General features: G+C 46.7%; 1 protein-coding gene across 1 annotated transcript in view; it reads left to right on the top strand.

Annotated features, from left to right (window-relative positions):
- Positions 1-20,870, top strand: part of BMS1 (BMS1 ribosome biogenesis factor) — a 45,238-nt gene that overhangs the window by 11,753 nt on the left and 12,615 nt on the right. Inside the window, exons 9-18 of the mRNA XM_077350874.1 lie at positions 2,206-2,345; positions 3,532-4,319; positions 5,984-6,085; positions 7,717-7,871; positions 11,531-11,612; positions 13,460-13,536; positions 16,481-16,663; positions 17,751-17,939; positions 19,539-19,719; positions 20,668-20,726. Of these exons, the coding sequence (XP_077206989.1) occupies positions 2,206-2,345; positions 3,532-4,319; positions 5,984-6,085; positions 7,717-7,871; positions 11,531-11,612; positions 13,460-13,536; positions 16,481-16,663; positions 17,751-17,939; positions 19,539-19,719; positions 20,668-20,726 (1,956 nt within the window). The remainder of the gene's footprint in view (positions 1-2,205; positions 2,346-3,531; positions 4,320-5,983; positions 6,086-7,716; positions 7,872-11,530; positions 11,613-13,459; positions 13,537-16,480; positions 16,664-17,750; positions 17,940-19,538; positions 19,720-20,667; positions 20,727-20,870) is intronic.

Below are 20,870 nucleotides of genomic sequence, written 5' to 3'. Positions count from 1 at the left end.
CCAGCTGGGTGACTCTGGACTCGTCACATCCCTTAGAGAGCTGCTGTTCTGACTGAGCAGTTGTGTCAGAGCTCTCTGAGCCCCACCTACCTCACAGGGTGCCTGTGGTGGGGAGAGGAAGGGGCGGTGATTGGAAGTTCTTTCCAGGGCAGAGAAAGGCAGCATATAACAACCAACTCTTCTTCTCTTTTGATGTCCATCAAGTGTTTTTAGGAAGTGGGTGGGGCCAGGTTAGCCTTTGACCTAAGCAAGCTTCTGATGGATCACTAGGGATCTGATTGACTGTGGAGATCCAATTCAATTTTATTTAAACGGTCTTAACCAGAGCAATATATAACACAAAATAGAAACAAATAGAATAAAACAGGAGGGTGGAAGCCATCATCATTATGACTTATACATAAAACTGGAAAGCTGTGGAGGTTTAACAAAATTGTTTCAGGAGATGCTGCTACCACAGAACAGGGATCATCACTGCGTGGCTGAAGGTCATACCAGGGAATATTTTAGGACATTATGTACATTTCAAAAGTCGTCCCCGCAAGCAGAGCCTCTGGCTGAGATGGGGAGGAGTTATGTTTAGAGTTTTGCATACAATTTGTGGCTGCCTCTGCCTCCCCATGGCAGCCATTTTCTAGTTGGCAGCCATTTTATGACTGCACCGCTTGCTGTATCAGAATTCCCAAGGGGCAGGCAGGCTCAGAATGATTGGGGACCCCAACATAGGCCAATGGGAACAAATAAATTTAGGCAGCCACAGGAAATGGTTACAACATCATTATAAGAAAAAACACCATGGCACAGCTGGCAGAACTAACCAAAAACTTCAAAGGTTTATATAAAAGTTGCCTTCTTTTGTATTCCAGTTTTATGTATGATTCTGCATTAATACACAACAAGGTTCCGGTATTGAATACCTTGTTTCACCTCCACTTTGTCATAGCATGTTTCATCCACACAGACCAAAAATGTAGCTCCCAAGCAGTGTAGTAACCTGCCTTGCACGGATCCAGTCTGTTTATTCCTCCTGGCATTTTGTTATTCCAGCTTTTCTCAAGGAAGGGTGGGACGTACGCTTTGAATTAAGTCTTTTCCAAACTCCTTACAGTCAAGGGATATTTTCTTGAATTAAAAATAGTCACTTCACTTTCACCCCCAGCATTTTTATTCTTGAGGAGTAAAATGGCCTATTTTCAGGAGAACTTGCAATTTATCCTTACAACAACCACAACCCTGTGAGTTAGGTTACGCTGAGAGGATGTGCCTGGCTCAAAGTCACCCAGCAAGCATTCGTGGCAGAGTGGGGATTCGAACCAATGTCTCCTGCATCCTACTCTGACCCTCCTGGCAGTGAGGTTTGGTTTAGCTTTCTGGTTCTGGCCTGAACACACTTGGAGTCCAGTCAGGCACCTTTAAGACCAGCAAAGTTTTATTCCAGGTGTGAGATTTCAGGTGCAGGCACACTTCTTCAAACAGCAGAAGATCATTGTCTTAGGAAGTGTGCCTGCAAATGAAAGCTCACACCTGGAATAAAGCCTTGTTGGTCTTCAAGGTGCCCCTGGACTCCAACATGGTGACCCACTTGAATCAATCTTAATGGCTCTGGCTGTTGTCAGGTATTCTTGGGGGAGGGTAGCATGTAGAAATGGGTGTGATTTCTGAGGGGAAGATCTGCCTGTGTTTTAATTTGCTAAAACTAAAGTTCCTTCAGGTACCCCTGCAAAGCTTTTGAAAAGACAGGTTCATCTGATAAGAGTTCACAATGGCTAGTAGTGAGAATAGTACAGCCCTATTGCCATTGATAGCTTATGGCAATGCCTCTAAGTGCCATGCCCGTGGGTGACATGACGCCCACTGATGCTTTCCTGGCACCCACCAAGTTTTTAGAATGTGGGCAGGGCCATGTGTGGCTTTTGCCCAGCAAGGCTTCTGACTGGCCCCTGGAGATTTGATTGGCTGTGCAGATTTTTTTTTAAACGTTACTTTGGCAGCAGTTGCCCCCACAACACACATCTTCAACGTGTGACTGAAGGTCAGCTGCAGCAGCCATTTTGTGGGTTGGCTTCAGTCCCCTTCGCCAGCCATTTTGTGGCTGCACCCCACTCTGTGTGCCAGAATCCCAGAGGAGGGCCCACGGGCTTTTAGAATCCGCAAGAGAGCCAGGAAGAAGGCAAGGAATGAAGCTGTGTTGCCTTGGGTTGTCAGGAGGAAGCGAGGCCAAATCATGAACTGGTCCAGAGCCTCATCGCCACCCACTCCACCATTGATGCCAAGATGGCTTCCAGCAGAGTCTCCCTCTTCATGGACTCCAAGCCGCTGGCAACTGAGGACATTGAAAACCAAATGTAAGTTTCAGCGTTCGGATCAGCTAAGGGCCTCGTGTCACTCCTGCCCATCTGTAGGGGAGAGAGGCCTTGGCCTTGCTCTTTGCTTGCCTAGGCAGCCACAGACCCTGAGGAGTCAAAAGCACCCTTCACGGGAGCTACTGTTCTGTGACCTGCTAACGTATTTGAAGGCTGCATCAGAGAGTGATTCAAATAAGCGCAGGTCAAAGGAATTTTGAAACCCCTATGAACCTATGAACCCCTGTGTGTGTGTGTGTGTGTGTGTGTGTGTGTGTGTGTGTGTGTGTGTTAAATAAGAAGTTGGTTTCATTTTTATGTGTGCAGTGCCTTGCCTGAGCAAAACAAGCATTCATTTTAGCTGTCATAAATCCTACTGGCGGAATGAACTCTTGTCATTTGGAAATGGCTTGTAACATGGGGAGATCTCCAGGCACCACTAGGAGGTTGCTAATCCTGGCAAGACCTGAAAATATATTTTCTCAGGGTCAGAAATGGCTGCCAGGCCAAGGGGAACCTCGGAATCCTTGTGCAGGCTGTGCATGCTTTGCAATGGATCCAGGAATAGTAGCTCTTGGGTAGGGATGCCAGCCTCCAAGTGGAGACCTGGGGATCCCCTAGAATTATGGCTCATTGCCAGGCTACAGAGATCAGTTTTCCTGGAGAAAATGGCTGCTTTCGAGGGTAGTCTTTGTGGCACTGGACACAGTCCTCTCCTGCTTGAATATCTGAATTCTTTGCTTGTGACAGCCTTCCTCCAGTCATTTTCTGCTGGCAGGGCTTTGGGAAGAAATTCTGAGGGGGGGGGATGGGAGGATCCAATGGGGGGGAGAGAACAGCAGATTCAGCTCTTCCCCCCCCCCCATACCTGCAGACTTGATAGATGAGCAAAAAGTGACTCTGTCCTCCTGACTCCTCCGGGGGGGGGGGCTTTCAAAGCCTGTTCTTATGAACAGGCTTTGCAGCTAGTCCAATAATAAATGGGGATCCACCCTGCTTAGCTTCTGAGATCTGACGAGATCAGGCTGGATTGGGAGTTACAGTCAGGGAAATCCTGCTGCTTTCCTTGTCCTGGTGGCAGAACGGGTTTCTCTCTCTAGGTTTCCGCCGTGACATTCTTTTAGGTCTTGCAGGTCTGAATAGATTGGGAAAGTTTAAAATTGGTCCTTTTTTTCATCCCTCCGGGAAGGATGCTCACAATGCCGAAAGAGGAGAAGGAAATGGACACGGCCACTGGAAGGATGCGTCGGAAGGCCGTATTTGAAGATGAAGAGGAGGAAGGGGGGGAAAGCGAGGAGGAGGACGAAGAAATGTCCGTGGATGAGAATGGAGAGGAGAGTGATAGCGAGGAGGAGGAGGAGGAGGAGGCACACAGAGGAGAACAAGTCAGCCAGGATCTGCTGGAGCAGGAGCTGGTTGGCAGAACTTGCAAGCGCCCTAGAAAAGTGACAGAGCCAGGGCCCTCAGGAGAGCTCCCTGCTTTTGCCGACAGTGACGATGATCTGGAGGTGAGTCCAGGCGATGAAGGAAAAGCTGGCCTTGATGTGAGTGTGGAAGAAGCAGATAGAGAAGGACAGACAAGTGAAGAGGAGGAGGGGACTGAGACTGAATCACTGGCCAGAAGTACAAGTCTGCTCAGTAGGCCCACGCTCCATGGGGCTGGCAAGGGAGATGGAAAATCAGGAAGCAATGGTAAAAAGGTGGCCATCACGGCAGATTCTGGAAATGGCACAGCAGAAGAAGCATCAGGTTCTGAGTGGGAAGAGGACCTCTCAGAAGAGGAGGAAGGAGAGGGATCAACGGAAGACTCGGATATGGAAGAGTCCTGTGAAGAAGACGTTCCAGAGTCCCAAGCACAAAACGTTGGCAACAAGAACCCTGCATCAAAGTCCGTAAAGGAGGAGGAGGACATTGAAGGTCTATTGAAAGAGGAAGAGGCCTATAAAGAAGCTTCTGACATTTCTGTGGATACAGCAGGTACGGTCCTTGCTTTGTATATTTGATTTCCTTATATTTAATTGGGCTTGTCTGTTTCTTAAGAAACAGAAACAGAAAAGCCCTGCTGGATCAGACCAGTGAGAGTCCATCTAGTCTAGCATCCTGTCTCATGCAGTGGCTACCCAATTCCTCTGGAGGGCCGGCAACAGGGCAGAGAGGCCAAGGCCTTCCTGTGATGTTGTCCTCTGACACCCTGATTCTGAGGCTTAGTCCTTCTGAACATGGAGGTTCCCCATGATCACCATAAATAATAGCCATTGAATATCCTCCACGCATCTATGCAGTCCCTTGTGAAAGGTTTTTATTTCTGTGGCCATCTTCGGGCAGTGAATTCCACATTTCAGTCACTCTGCAAAGAGGTATTTCCTTTTGTCTGAACCTACTGCCCATCAGATTCATTGAGTTCTTTTCTTTGTGGGTTGGGAGAAAAAGTGTCTGTCCACTCTCTCCACCCTACGCATCATTTCATAAATCTCTATTGTGTCCCTCATTGGATGTCTCTTTTCTAAGCTGAAAATGTCCCAGACCCTTCAGTCTTTCCTCCTGGGAAATGTGCTCCAGCCCCCTGAGCATCTTGGTCCACTTCTCTGTACTTTTTCTTCCTGGTAGCAATACTAGTTCAAATTACTGTGGACCCTTCGGATTGCAGCTGAGACGTGCTACACCAGCCAACCATTTCTGATTGGTTTATTACTTGTTTCCATTAATTTTTTTTAACATAATGGGTGTGTTATGTGCTGTTGAGTTACATCTGACTTAGGTGACCCTGAGAGTCTGACCTCCAAAATGTCCTAACATTAACAGCCTGGCTCAGGTCTTGCAAACTCAGGCCTCCTCCACTGAGTCAATCCATCTCATGCTGAGCCTTCTAGTGAAAAGGAGCTCACATGAGATATTAATAAGAATAACAATTTTTTATTGATATCCTGCCCTTCCGACAACATAAAAACAAATACAACAGTTACTATTTTAAAACATTATAATGCCTCCATCTAAAATCCCAACACGGGAGGTTGTGGCTGGAGCCGATCTTCAGTATTCCCTCTCCCTCCTCCTCCTCCTAGCAGTGAGGCCAGCCTTATATGGTAGATGTTATATAAGCTGGGTGGAATAGCTGTGTTTTGCAGGCCCTGCGGAGCTGGTTTAGCTGCCGCAGGGCCCTGATCTCTTCTGGAAGCTCGTTCCACCAGGTCAAGGCCAACTTCACCCTTTTCAGGCCAGGGACCCTGAGCAGCTGTTGTTCTGAGGATATCAGTGCTCTTGGGGGAATATAAGAGAGAAGATGATCCTACAGCTAGGTGAGTTTTCAGACACTTTCACATGTGCTGTTAGTCAGTCAGATCTTTATTATGGTCACAGACCGGCATATATGACTTACACAAGCTGGGTCATGCAATCTCTTTGCTACTGGGTGAAATAGCAAATATCCACTTGCAAGAGATTGCTGAAGTGACTCAGGAGTGCATGAATCGGCATGTGCAAAAGCCCCCGCAAACTTCAGCAGAAACAGGAGGGAGTGAGATTCCTCTGGAGGCAAATTCCAGCAATACCAGATGCTAGAGGCAGCATTCACCCCCCCTGCCCCAAAGCTGTTTCCCAAGGAGCAGGATCGTGCAGTGAGCAGCCTTGTCTTTCTCTCTCAGGGGCTCTCAAGTGGAAAGAAGACCTCACGCAAAAAGCCGCAGAAGCCTTTCTGAGACAACAGCAGTTGGCTCCCAGTCTCCGCAAGCTGGTTTATGGGACAGGTAAGAAGGGGGGGGGGGGAGAGCCCCAAACACGTAGTCTTCTCTGGTCCTGTAAAGGGGCTGCCAGAACAGATCTGGGGAGGAGAGAAAAGAAGAACACGACAAGCTGAAGTTGTGTGCATGTAATCATTTTCCCAGCCTTTTGTTCATACACCCCTGTGTGAGTTATTTATATTGTATCGTATTTTTTTAAAAGAAGATGTTTCCCTTAGTGAATTTCCATGGCTGAGTGGAGATTCAAACTTGGGACTCCCAGATTCTAGACCAATACTTTAGCCCAGGGGTAGTCAAAACTGCGGCCCTCCAGATGTTCATGGACTACAATTCCCAGGAGCCCCTGCCAGCATTCGCTGGCAGGGGCTCCTGGGAATTGTAGTCCATGGACATCTGGAGGGCCGCAGTTTTGACTACCACTGCTTTAGCCACTATACAATATTTTAATGTATTTAATGCAGCCCTGATGGTCTTAAAGAAGTTCAGCTGGTCCTAGGTTGGGTCTCGTCACCTGAATCCTGAGTATTTAATTTTAAAAAATGCTATGACCACTTTTCTCCCTTGTTTAACTCAAGGTGGCTTACAAAATAAATAAAACATAATTAAAAACACAATAAAGAACTAACTTAGTCAAATACAGGTGCAATAAAGCCATCTTCACCTGCCTCCTGATGTCTGAGAGTGCGGGGGCCAAGTGCTCCCTGGGGAGGATGTCCCATAACCTTGGGGCTGCCACTGAAAAGGCCCTGTCTTGTGTGCCCACTGTATGAGCTGCTTCGATTGGGGGGCGGGAGGGGCATCAGGAGGGCTTCTCCTGGTGATCTTAGTTCTCAGGCAAGAACGTGTGGGAGAAGACAATCCTTCAGATACCCCAAGCCAAGTAGGGCCAGCTGTGGGTGAGCATCCTCATGTGTGCTGTGACTACTGAAGACTGGAAGCCATAACTGGGAAGCTCCAGAAGTTGGCTGCCCGCTAGATTCCCAGCAGCCTCTCTGCTCCCCTTTAAAAGGATGGCTGAGGTCTGTGAAACCACAATAGACATTCATTGTCAGTTATCTGAAAGGCAGACTCCTGACATACAGATCAAGCATAACTGAAGTAAGATGAGCTTACTTTCTTGCTTGGGCAGGCTTACTTTTCTGTGGTCCAATTCAGTGGTCCCCAACCTTTTTATCACCATGGACTGATCAACACTTGACAATTTTACTGTGGCCTGGGGAGGTGGGGTAGTCTTTTGCCGAGGGACGTCGCTGCCACCTGAGCCCCTGCTCCACTTGCTTTCCTGCCGGTGCCCCTGACTTCCTGCCACCCGCTGGGGGGTGCTGCCAGCAGCAGCTGCACAGTGCAACGCCAAGGGGAAGCCCCAGCCATGGCGGCCGCTGGAGACCACCAAAGGTGAGCCGGTGGCAGGGCAGCCCCCGAGAGAGCAGCCGGGGAGAAGGACAAGGAGGAGCCATGGCCCGGTACCGACTGATCCACGGACCAGGACCAGTCTCCAGACCGGGGGTTGGGGACTGCTGGTCCAATTCATCATTTCTAGGGTTTTCCATTCTTGCTGAGAGTGGGGTAAACCTGCCATGCAAAACATTGTAAATGTTATTGTAACTGTGGTGTTTTGCTGCTACTGTTTTGCTCAGGGGCTGAGGATGAGGAGAATGAAGACGAAACTGGGGAAGAGCTTGGAGGGCTGTTCCACGTCAGTCGGCCCGACAAGGAATCCAGGCGAAAAGCTGATGCCCTCGACTGTTCCAGATTCCCAGTCGAAGCTCCCAAAGATTGGGACTTAGATGAGGTACGTTTTTGTGTTTTAAGTTAGAACGTAAGAGAAGCCATGTTGGATCAGGCCGGTGGCGCATCCTGTCCAGCCATCTGTGTCACACAGGGGCTAAAGCCCAGATGCCCTCAGGGGGTCCACTAGCGGGGTCAGACCTCCAGAAGCCCTCCCACTGTTCCCCCTCCCCCTGCACCAAGAAAACAGAGCAGCCCTAAACCAGGCAGAGTCGTCCTTCTATACCAGGGGTAGTCAAACTGCGGCCCTCCAGATGTCCATGGACCACAATTCCCATGAGCCCCTGCCAGCAAACGCTGGCAGGGGCTCATAGGAATTGTGGTCCATGGACATCTGGAGGGCTGCAGTTTGACTACCCCTGTTCTATACATTGTTGCTAATAACATCTAGTGGACTTCTGCAACATACAATTATCCAGTCCCCTCTTTTTCATTATAAGAAATCTTTTATTCAGAAAAAAGATAATGACAATGGGAAATGTTGGAAGTGTCAGGACTTGCATATACCCAAAGTTAACTTCTATTCTAAAAATCAGTTATTTTCATCTCAATTTTTATTGTTCAATATAAACTAAAGGTCTCCATTTTCTTCTACATTCCATTACTGATTTATTGTGTATCAAAAGTGCAAGTTTTGCTGTTGTACCTTATTCCATTGAGTTGATTTAACCAGTCTGTAATTTCCGGTAAGAGTTCTTTTTCATTCTTGATGCATAAAAGATCCTAGCAGCTGTGAATGTGTATTTAACAAGCTCATTATACAGGTTACATTTTTGGTAGCATATTTAATAGCATACATGTTGGAACCAGCGCAAATGTAACTTTTGGTATCTTTTGCATCTCCTCAAGAATCATAATCCCATATTTCCTAGCTTTTTTAGGAGTGGTAAGATGATGTGTTTATGCCCTGAAACTTCCAACATTTCCCATTATCAGGAACCTTTGCTTTAACAGCAAAATACCAATATGTTCAGTTTCTTTTTGAAACGATGCTTGTAGCCTTCCATACTTCCTGTGGCAGTGAATTCCGTGTGCTAATTACTCTTTGGGTGAATAAATACTTCCTTTGTTCTGTTGTGTGACCCTTAATTTCATTGAGTGTTCATGAGTTGTTGTATTATAAGAAAGGGGGAAAAGTACTTTTTCTCTACCTTCTCTACCCTATACATAATTTTGTAAACCTCTCTCATGTCCCTCCTCAGTCGTTGATTCTCCAAGCTAAAGTACCCTACCTTTTAAATCTTTCTTCAAATGGAAGTTGTTGTGATTCATGGTTTATTGCAAGGGTGGCCAAAGTGTGGCTCTCCAGATGTCCATGGACTATAATTATCATGAGACCCTGCCAGCACCATGCTTTGTCTGCATGGACATCTGGAGAGCTACACTTTGGCCACCTGCGGTTTATGGCTAGCTTAGAAATTCACATCACAGAGATGGTCAACTTGTGACTTGTAAGCTCCTTAAGAGTCTGGAGCAGGAGTAGTCAAACTGTGACCCTCCAGATGTCCATGGACTACAATTCCCATGAGCCCCTGGCAGCGAATGATGGCAGGGGCTCATGGGGATTGTAGTCCATGGACATCTGGAGGGGCCACAGTTTGACTACCCCTAGTCTGGAGAAATGGGGGAAAGCAAAATAATCCTCCCTTGTGGATACACCAGGGAGCACAGGATAGATTGGTCTTCTCTGGCCAAGTCTGGTGAAACCAGGGATGATGAGAAGGAGAAGGTGCTTTTGCTAGAAGCAGAATTAACCAGCCGGCAGGGTGTGGTGGTTCCAATGAGGATTTGAAGAACCAGGTTCGAATCCCCACTCAGCTACTCAAGCTTGAACCAGTCATGCACTCTCGGCCTAACCCTACCTCACAGGGTTGTTGTGAGGATAAAACACAGGAGAGGAGATTTATGTAAGCCACCTTGTGTCCCCATTGGAGAGAAAGGTGTGGTATGAATGAAGTAAATTATTTAAAAAACAGTCCCTAACTCTGGGTCTATAGGAACGCCACATAATGGCTGGTGGAGACAAGGGTTTGCTGTAGATCAGGGGATACGAGGGAAGACTGCTTGCAGTAGACAGTCGTTTGAGAAGGAGGGGGAGATGGGAGAGGCTGTGGTTCAGTGGTAGAGCCTCTGCTTGGCACCCAGAAGATCCCACATTTAGTCCCTGGCATCTCCAGTTGAAAGCACCTAGGTGAAGGCTTCTGCCTGAAACCCAGAGAGCCACTGCCTGTCTGAGGAGACCATGCTGACCTGATTGGACCAGGGATCTGATTCCGTGTGAGGCAGCGTCATGTTTTGGAGAGAAATCCCATTTTCATCCACCTGCCTTCCAAGGAGCGCAGAGTGGTGCACCACATTTTTCTCCACTCTCTTGCCTTCACAATGACCCCATGAAGGAGATTGGGCCAAGGAAGGCACAGCCCGAGTCCCACGGTCTCACCACACCGCCTCTGTGAATGTCACAAGGGGTTGTCAGAGAAGAAATCGTTCCTGGTGGTGGGTTTCTATGATGGCCACACCAGTTGTGTGGGAGGGATAAATTCCAGGGCAACAAGGTCGCCTTCTCTGTAAAGGATTCTGTCAAGAGAGAAGCCGTCTTGAGATGCAGGAATGGCCCCCTAGTTGAGCAGCTCCCTCAGCTCAAGTCTATAGGCCTGTTTTGTTCTGCCTGTCAGCCTTGCCTTTGGTTTGGAAAACATGATTTGAGGCCAGTAGCACCTTAGAGTCTGTGACAGATCCCCATAGCTAGGAGCCCAAAGGGAGCTCTATGGGGCCTGGGGATGCCTGGTGGGAGGGGCACCAGAAGGAGAAGGGGAGGGGCCTGGGGGGTTCTAGAAGGAGAGGATTCCAAAAGGGCCGTTGGTCAGAGTGGGAGTTGAAGGAGTCAGAGAGAGAGGCCTGAGGTGGAGGTCTGGTGGAGGAGAGGACAGAGGACACCCTCTGGGCCAGACAAGGTCTCGTGTCTCAGGAAGACGGGGGAGCCACGGCTGCCTCAGCACTCACAGGTAACACAGGCTGCTTGTGGGCTGAAGGAGAGCCCAGGTGACTCTGGCAGAACAAGCAGCTGAAGCTGAACACTCCTGTATGGTTCTCAGTGAAATAAGAACAGTGTTATTTATACGCCTTCTATGAAGTAACAGCCTATAACAAGATCCATGAACTATGTTGAACAGGTTAATAAACCTTTTCTTAAGCTGAAGTGGAGAGTTATGCAAATGCCCTTCTTCCCAGAGATAATACTTTGAAGTGACGGGAGTGAAAAGCTCACACCAACGTATTGGGGAAAATGTCTTTCCTAAAGAGTGACAATGTTACGAAGTCTAATAAGATTTTTCAAGGGTGCCATCTGTTGAGCTCTTGAAAGCATATACTCTGGGAAATCGAGCTGGTCTTTACGGTCGTCATGGACTCAAATCTTGTGCTTCCACCTGACTTCTGATAAACATGGCAGCCAGAAAGGGTCTCTGCTGACCTGGTGCTTTAGCAGAAGCAAGACGAGACCGGGCCAAATTAATGGAAGAACGAGTGACAGGCTGTAGTTGAAACATTGAGATTGTGGGCTCTATTCTAAAATGATGGCAGCTCACTAAGGTCGGCGTTTAGCGCAGTTCCATAGCCGCAATGAGCAGCAGGTGTGTTGACCCCGCTCTCCCGTTTTGGCAGGTTATGGACAGCATCCGGGACTGCTTTGTGACGGGGAACTGGGAAGCTGATAAAGATGCAGCCAAACTGTTGAAAGATGATGGTAAGGCGGACGCTTTCCCTTGGTAGTTTCCTCTTTGAACTGTGAGAGTGAGAGTGTTTTGGAGCAAGCATTGATATCGGAAGGGCTCGTGGGAAAACTTTCCTTGTGTTGGGGGAAAGGGCTTTCAAGAAGAAGAGTAGGTTTTCACACCCTCCTTTTCTCACTTTCCCCTTCTGATAGCCCCATTATGTGTTTGCGCCTGTTGCAAGATAGGGGTCCAGATTACCAACTCACCAGGCCAGAGAGTTCTTCCAAGGTATCATTTGAAAGGCTGCAGCGATTAAAAAGTGATACTGGGGCTTTTTTCCAAATCCAGTGACAGACAGGCAGAACTTTATTATGGTCACTGATCAGCAAAGTAAGACTTGGCAATCACTCAATCAGTTACAAAACATAATACAGCTAAAAACATAGATTTGCTCATAGTATAAAATTATTTTAAAAAGCTTAGACCATAAAATTGCTAAAATATATATCAGATTATACATTTTGGAAATACAGGGAATTATTCTGATCGCAACTCTCTGGGTCAGTTAGGCGTTAGAGAGTTCAGAGAGACCTGGCCCAAGGCAACCCAGCAGCGATCATGTGGAGAAGGAGCGGAGAATCAAACCCTGGTTCTCCAGCATAGTCCACCCCTCTTAAACAGTATACCACATTGACTTTTGTGGAGGTGGGATAGGCTTGTTTATAGCCACTGGCAGCAGAAATGGAGAAAAGAGGGAACACACATTCTTAATTTTATTATTTTTACCCTACTTTTCACCCTGATCAAAATAGCTTTTCACCCCCCCCCCCCCCCATCAGTCCATTTAATCCTCTTCAGCAAACCTTATGAAAGTAGCTTAGACTCTGGAACTTTTACACAAGTGGCCTGAACCTACAGGGAAAGGTGTGTTACGTCTTCAAGGAGATAATCCCCATAACCCCACAAAACAACCCGTTGGTCCCCTAGGTTAGGAGCCAGGCTAAATTTCCCACTAACGGGAAGCATGAAGTCATTTCTACCCATTCTCGCTTCCTGCTGCAGACCTCCCAATTTGCCCCTCGTGTTGTTCCTGAGGGGACTTCCCCCAGGGTGTAGCAGTGGGGGGAGGCGGGAACATGCTTGTCCTCTGGGGAAAAAATGCCTTGCCCGAGTCAAACATTTAGTCTGGATCTAACCCCTGTTCTCTTATGAACGTTTGGAGCTGCCTCATCCTGAATCAGATCCTTGGTCCATCGTAGTCTGTCTGGCTTACTCAGACTGACAGTGGCTCTCCAGAGTCTCAGGCCAGGGGTCTTCAAAGCATCTAGGGCCTGAGCCTTTAAGCTGGGGCTGCTAGGGACTGAACTTGGGACCTTCTGGGGGCCACTGAGCCCCAGCCCTCTCTCCTTTAATGGCTCCGTCAGCACCCCAGTAGTACTGGCTTCAACTCTTCTGGAAGTATTCCAAATGAACTAATTTGAGAAAAGCCTGCAATGGAAGGAAATATCTTGCCATTTGTGTACAACTGGAAGACAGCCAGCTGGGTGTTGTGGTCAAGAGCAGTCGCCTCTAATCTAGAGAGCTTGTTTGATTCCCCCCTCCTCCTCCTCCACATGCATCCAAGTGGGTTACCTTGGGCTAGTCACAGTTCTCTCAGAGCTCTCTGTCCCGTCCCCCCCACTTCACAGGGTGTCTGTTGTGGGGAAAGGAAGGGAAAGCGATTATAAACCGTCTTGAGATGCCTTTGGGTAGTAAGAAACGGGGTACAAAAAACCGGCCCTCCTCTTTCAATAAACTGGCCAGTGAAGGCACAATTAAGGCTGTTTGTTGACTGCAGAGATTTATATATAATAGCTACACAATGTTCTGCTTCTTACAGAAGAGCTGTATGGTGATTTTGAAGACCTGGAAACAGGAACTGTACACAAAGGCAGACCAGCTGATCAAGAAGATGAGGTTTGAGAAGAATCTTTTTTTCTTTTTGTAAATTAGGTGTTCCATAATTTTAAAAAAGCACAGATAAACCCTGTCCTCCATGAGTTTGTCCACTCCCCTTTTAAAGCCTTCCAAGTTGGTAGCCGTCACCATATCCTGTGGCAGTGAGTTCCACTGTTTAACCACGCTCTATGTGAAATAATACTTCCTTTGGTCTGCCCTGTGACGCCCACCCTTCGGTGTCAGTGGATGACCCTGGGTTCTAGTGTTATAAGAACGGGAGAAAAGTGTGGTCAGTCATTGATTGAGCTCTTGCTTTGTTTTTTTCCTCATTGTCTTTAGGCACGAGAAATGTGTTCAAAAGTGTCCATGGCCTGTCAAATGCTGCAGATTTCAGTGTTTTTGTTGGACTGGTGGGACTTAGCATTGTTCTTGAACCGCCCCACGGCACTCCCCAGGCCCACAATCCTTCCCTTCCAATTTTCTTACTTTGTATAGCATCAGTGGGCCAAAATAACCCCTGGTGGGTTTTGTGGTGACCTTCAGCCTGTTTCCCTTCACCTCGTGGCAGAACTGCCAAGGTCAAACTGCAGTGAAAGAGAAATTGGAAACTTTAAAGACATTGTAAAATCAGTAATGTCTGAGTAAGAACGCCTGAGGACAGTGTTTGAAACGCTTCTTCTGCCTGAGTCTAGTTGCAGTTTAAAAAAGAAACCAACCATTCATAGGAGAGTGCTAAATTTATTTATTTATTTACGATCATTTAGACCAAAATTTTTGAAGCACTACTATACAATAGCAGTTTGTAAAGGGAAGGTAATACATTAAAAGGTTAAAAATGCATCAACAATAAAACTTAAAAAGCCAACATTTAGAAGCCGTTGACTATTTTACATGGATAAAATGAGCCATAAAAGCTATAAAACTAATAAAACTGTTAAAATATAAAACAAGAGACTAGATTAAGAGGCGTGCAATACATCTGCTAACCAAAAAACATAAGAAGTTCTGTGGACCTGTCATGGCTATACATGAGTGACCCATTCTTTCCTAATTCTTAAAGCTAGCCACGCAAATTTTGCTACTTTGCTAGTTAACAAATTATCTGTATCTGATAGCAGTATTTGCAGGCGATGCTTTCTCAGGTCGTGAGGGCATTCTATAAGCATTGGTACTAATGCCCCTGTGCGAATATGATTATACAGCTTGCACTCAAATAAGATGTGTTCTGTGTTCTCTACTTGACCCTCATTGCAAATTCAGAGTCGATCCTTGAGAGGGAGCCCATCAAATTTCCCACTCAAGTAAGCAGAGGGCAGGGCATTGTGACGAAGGAGGGTAAAGGATCTCCTGTGCTCAGGATTTACCACTTTTCTTAGATATTGCATCTGGGTGTTACTGTTTAGGAGATCTTTCCTAAAGAGTGGGTCCTGAATATTGTTGAGATCATGTTGTCTCTCTACTTCTATCACTCTTGTCTTAACAAGATCTATAGCCTTGTCATAACCCATAGACAAAAACAATTGATATGAGAGACCATAGTAGCACAACTTTTTAGTGAGTGCAATTTGCCAAGGTGCGACGAATGTGTCGATCACTATTAGACTTGCAAGACCTTGCTGTTGGAAAAGTAGGTTTTAGCCAGAATGTAAAGCCTGGACTGAACGTTGACCATACCTGTCTCAATCCTAACTGCTACGTTTGAGATGTTGTTTGGTATAGCCAGAATTGCCCTCAGAAATTTAGACTGGACCTTTTCTAGACTGCCCAATCTGCCTGTTATACTAATTGGAACCCCATATGTTAGCTGAGCAAGAGCCTTAGCCTTGAAGATGTTAATTGCTGCTGGAATGTAGCGGCCTCCTTTCTGCCAGAAGAATTTTTTAATTGCACCTGCACTTTTCTGTGCATTTAAAGAGATGTTATTAATATGGGCAGATCTTGAATAGCGAGAGTGCTAAATGTGCTTCCTCGCTAGCAGTCGAAAGTGGTACAGTCCATTGATCTAGGTCAGGACCCTACCACCTTCTTCACTTTCAAGTGTAGGGCAAAGGCAGCAAGATGAGGGTGATTTTCACTCCCATGTAAGAACCATTAAAACAAACGTTCCCTTCTGTACAAAAAAACGGATCTTTGGTATCCAAGTTGCGGCTTTATCTGTGTTTCCTTTTCAGGAGTTCCCTCCACTGAACTCTTTGTAGTAGATACAATGAAACATGGGTGCTGGAAAGTGCCGTCAAGGGGCAGCTGACTTTATGGTAACCGTGCAGGGGTTTCAAGGCAAGAGACCAACAGGCTTGCTTTGCCTGCCCCTGCATAGGGACCCTGGCCTGCCTTGGTGCTTCTGAAGGCAGGAGACGAGCAGAGGTGCTTTGCCGTAGCAATCCTTTCCTTCCTTGGTGGTCTCCCTTCCAAGTAGTAACCAGGACCAGTCCTGCTTAGCGTCTGAGATCTGCCAAGATAATCTAGGTCAGTGGTTCTCAACCTTCCTAATGGCACAACCCTTTAATATGGTTCCTCATGTTGTGGTGATCCCCAACCATAACATTATGCAAGTGTTCTTTCACAGAAATTAAACCGAAACTGACCAATGGCGTGAAGATCCATGGTTCATGATTGTATATAAATTGTTTTTTCCCCAGGGTTTCTCAATTCAGTTCTGCCTTCTGTCCCACCATGCTGATCTTGCTCTTTTTCACTGCTCCAGACAGAAGAACGCTCTATCTTGATCTACCCCACAAGGCTGTTGTGTAGATGGCACCCCCGGCCAAGCTTCTTGCCCTGCCATGACCCGCAGGTTGAGAACCACTGGTCTAGGTCCGTTATGTACTGCAGTGTCTTTGTGCAAACCATCCTTTTTTGGTCTCCATAGCTCTTGTCCAGTCGGCTTCATTACCTTGCCTCTTGCAGGCGTTTTGAAAATTGACTTTGGATGAGAGAAATTCTCTCTTTCCCCCTTTATTAGGCAGGAAGTGAAGCAGAGAAAGAGGCAGGCGAGGGGAAAGGGAGCGAGGGAGACGAGGAGAAGCAGCAGCAGCAGCGCATGGATAAGAAGCGCAAGCTGAAGGAGCTCTTTGATGCCGAGTACGACGAGGGGGAAGCCACCTACTTCGATGACCTGAAAGGGGAGATGCTGAAGCAGGCACAGGTATGGACGTCCTGCTGGGCGGAGAGCTGCAATTCAGAGAGCACAAACTTTGGGGAGCCAAAGCAAAACTCCTGGAGCAGAAGCTTTTTTTTAAAAAATAAAGACCAGCCTAAAGATCACAGTGCATTGTGCATCCCAGCTCAACCCTCCAACTTCTGCATTGTACTTGCTGGGCAGCGTCAAGTGAGATGCTGAGACTTCTTCTACCCCCTCCTCAGTTCTAAACGGGGCAGTAATGGTTGCAGTGGTTATAAAGTAATGTGCAGGTAACCCTTCAACCATTTAGGAAAGTACTGTGTTCGCACTAAGTATTATCATTTATGACCTAGATTGACACCGCATGATAATTTGTGACACGTGTTGGAAGAGGGCATATCCCCTTTAAAAGGGAATTAAACTGTGAGGATAGATCTGTCTGTGGTTACAAGCCATGGGGACTACAGGGAACCTCCACATAAAAAGGCAATCCATCTCTGAATCCCAGTGGCAGGAGGCAACCTCAGGGGAAGGCCTTGGTTTCTATTCCCAGTTGTTGGCCCTCCAGAGGAGCTGATTGGCCACAGTGTGAGATGGACCCCTGGTCTGATCCAGAAGGTCTTCCCTGATTAGAACATCTGACCTCTCTGCTCTGTTGTTGGCCATCCAAAGAAACTGTTTGTCTGCTGTGTGAGACAGGAAGCTGGACTAGATGGACCTTTGGACTGCTCTTGCTGGGCTCTTCTCATGTCCTTAAGAAAGAGACAGTCCCAATAAGTGGATGCTGGACGATGGACCACTGGTCTGATTCAGCAGGGCTCTTTGGGTGTTCTTAAGACAAGCATGGAAAGCGGTGGAGGATGCATGTGTGTTTGGAAGAGGGAAGAGGGAAGCAACTCCCTAACATTTTAGAAGAGATCATGAACAATGAAGTGCTGAAGTTGCAAGAAGCTCAGTGCAAGAGAAGGCTTCATCTTCAGAGACGTAATTTAGCACTAGCCTGAAAGAGGGGGATTGTTCAACAGGCTGTGAAAGGTAGCTCCAATAATCGAGGCTCTGCCTTCTGTGCCCTCGCTGTTGCTTCCTTTCCTCTCCTCGTTCTGTTGTGCAGCTTAACCGAGCTGAATTTGAAAATCAAGATGACGAGACCAGAGTTCAGTATGAAGGCTTCCGACCTGGAATGTATATCCGAGTCGAAATTGAAAACGTCCCCTGCGAACTGGTGCTGAATTTCGACCCCCACTACCCAGTTATATTGGGAGGCCTGGGAAACACTGAAGGAAACGTGGGATACGTGCAGGTAAGCACGTGTATGGCCTTTGTTATGGTATTAGGTTCTTATGTGCCAGTGTTTTGTACGTACAAATGTATATATATTTTCTCCTGTACTTTTAGCTCTGTGTGGGAGAAATGCCAAGTTTCCTGGTATCTCATTCTACTGTATCTTCTATAAAGTTAGTATATTAATCTACAACCACCTAGAAATCCTCCTTGCCTGGATCCTTTTCTGGCAATCCGTAGACCAGCTTGACTTCTAAATTTTAGACCGATGCCCCCGACAGGCACCTGTGAAGTTGTTCCTGGTGCCACCCAAGTGACCTTAGAAACTGGCTGGGGCCTTTGATCAGCAGAACGTCTCCCTGGAGATCTCACTGGCCATGCACTTATTTTGGTGGCAGTATTTGGTGTTATTTGTTCTTTTTCTCCTCTTTTCCAAAGGTATTTTTAAAAATTACCGTTTGCCCATATGTTTAGGCTTCTTTTTTTTAATGCATTATATTTTTAAGCATATTAAGGAAAGATGAGAAAAAAGAAAATAATTGTAGAAAATTCATATAACAATCCCAACATTCTTGAAATTCTTCTCCTGGTCTCTGATGGATTAAGTTAGTCAATTTAGCCGCCACAGTGACTTTTCTGGCTCTCAATCCATGAGTCCATTGTAGAAGATTCCTGTTGCTTTTTTTGTGATGCAATTTGGAGTCTCGGGGAATACAAAAGAATTTTCTGCCGTGTTCCAGTAGATCTGTAAGGAAAACACTTAATAACATATTTTTTTGGGATCTAAAGAGAACTTTATAAATAGTCTATAGTTTGTCATGCACTTTTATCCAGAATTTTTTAATATACCTTTACAAGACCACCACATGTGGGGGGAAAAAGACCTTATAATATCATGGCATCTCCAACACACCATCTGATTGTCATTCTAGTGATAACTTTGGGTGATAAATAATACCTATAAAACATTTTATGTCGATTTTCACATAATTTGGCTTTTTGTTAACTTGACATTTTTACACCTTGGATCAGGGTTTCTCAACCAGGGATTTGTGAAATGCTGGGGTTTCTTGATGGCTCTGGAAGTGTTTCCCGAATGGGTGGGAGATAATTAATTTTCTATGTTAAACATTTAGCAGGTGATATGACCTCTTGTGGCGCAGGGTGGTAAGGCAGCGACATGCGGTAATGACTGGGGACGGCACTGGCAAACCACCCCGTATTGAGTCTGCCATGAAAACGCTAAAGGGCGTCACCCCAAGGGTCAGACATGACTCGGTGCTTGCACAGGGGATACATGTACCTTCACCTTTATGACTCTATATGGTCATGTCCATTCACCCTCCCCTTTCAAAATGGGAATTGTAGTCCATGGACATTTGGAGAGCCACAGTTTGATCCCCCCAATCTATTCAGTCAAGGTCAGGGGTAGTCAAACTGCGGCCCTCCAGATGTCCATGGACTACAATTCCCAGGAGCCCCTGCCAGCATTCGCTGGCAGGGGCTCCTGGGAATTGTAGACCATGGACATCTGGAAGGCCGCAGTTTGACTACCCCTGGTCAAGGTGATATTGAGGCTGGGTGTTGATGCTAATTCCAAGGCTTGCTTTTGACTTAGATGCGCCTGAAGAAGCATCGCTGGTATAAGAAAATACTGAAGACTCGCGATCCTTTGATTCTCTCATTGGGCTGGAGGAGGTTTCAAACCATCCCCATGTATTACATTGAGGATCACAATGGCCGCCACCGGCTGCTCAAGTATACCCCTCAGCATATGCACTGCGGGACGTCTTTTTGGGGTAAGGAAAAACAAACGGGCACTAAGGTCATCAACTTGCCGGTCTGACGGGAGGATTCAGAGGCTCTGGGAAGGGGGGGGGGCTAATTTATTAAAACATACATTGAGGAATGGCCGGTAACCTCTCATCACGGCATAGAATTGTGTGAAATGCAGAGAGGTTTGTTTGTGGAAGGCTGGTCTTGAAAATTGTCTGAGGCTTCTGGGCTGAAATGTTGACTTGGGGACAAACAAGCTTGCACAATAATTCTGTTTTCTCCTGCTTGTATTGCTGGGGTGCATCAGAGGGGTTGCCGACAGGGGTGTAGAATCCGTTGAAGTCAGCGGGCAGTAAATGCTTAGACTAAGTAGGTTACAAATCCAAGTGCTGAGGCAGTGTCACCAACAAGATTTCCGGGCTTGGAATATGGGGGCAGTCAGCCTCACAGCAACTGCAATATCCTGCGTGCTTTAGGCTGATCCTTCATTGAACAGGAGATTGGACTAGATGGCCTGGATAGTCCCTTCTAACTCTAGGATTCTATGATTCTCATCCTGGATGCTTTAGGCTGATCCTGCATTGAGCAGGGGGATGGCCTGGATGGCCCCTTCCCACTCTAGGATTCTATGATTCTCATCCTGGGAGTTTTAGACTGATCCTGCATTGAGCAGGGGGTTAGACTAGATGGCCTGGATGGTCCCTTCTAACTCTAGGATTCTATGATTCTTAACCTATCACCAAAACTCATCTGGTCTGTGGTGAACTCCAGACGTCTGATAAATTTAAACTTACCTTGTTCTAGAAGGGGGGGGGGTGGCTCCATATGTCACGTTAAGCAATGAAGTTAGCAATAAGAACGTAAGAAGAGTCCAGTATCCTGTCTCTTGAGAGTTCGTGTTGCTTTTAGCAGGGAAGTGAAGTGCTTGTTAGTAACCCTGACGGAAGGTTTTGGCTCATCTTGTCTTTCAGGCCCCATCACTCCCCAAGGGGCGGGATGCCTGGCAATCCAGTCAGTCAGCGGGACAACAGTAAGTGTCTTCCAATCAGCATAAGAAGGCAATGGATTTCATTTGTGAAGTGTGCATTAAATGCATTGGTGTTTGTAATGGAATAGTTGCTGGTGGGTAGCCCCGTTTGGTCAGCAGTAATGGTGACCAATGGTCTAATGGTCA

This window comes from Paroedura picta, chromosome 8 (assembly GCF_049243985.1).
Source record: "Paroedura picta isolate Pp20150507F chromosome 8, Ppicta_v3.0, whole genome shotgun sequence".
NCBI classification, from domain to species: Eukaryota; Metazoa; Chordata; class Lepidosauria; order Squamata; family Gekkonidae; genus Paroedura; species Paroedura picta.
Note: the sequence above shows the minus strand (reverse complement) of the source record. Positions and strands in the feature narration are given on the sequence as shown.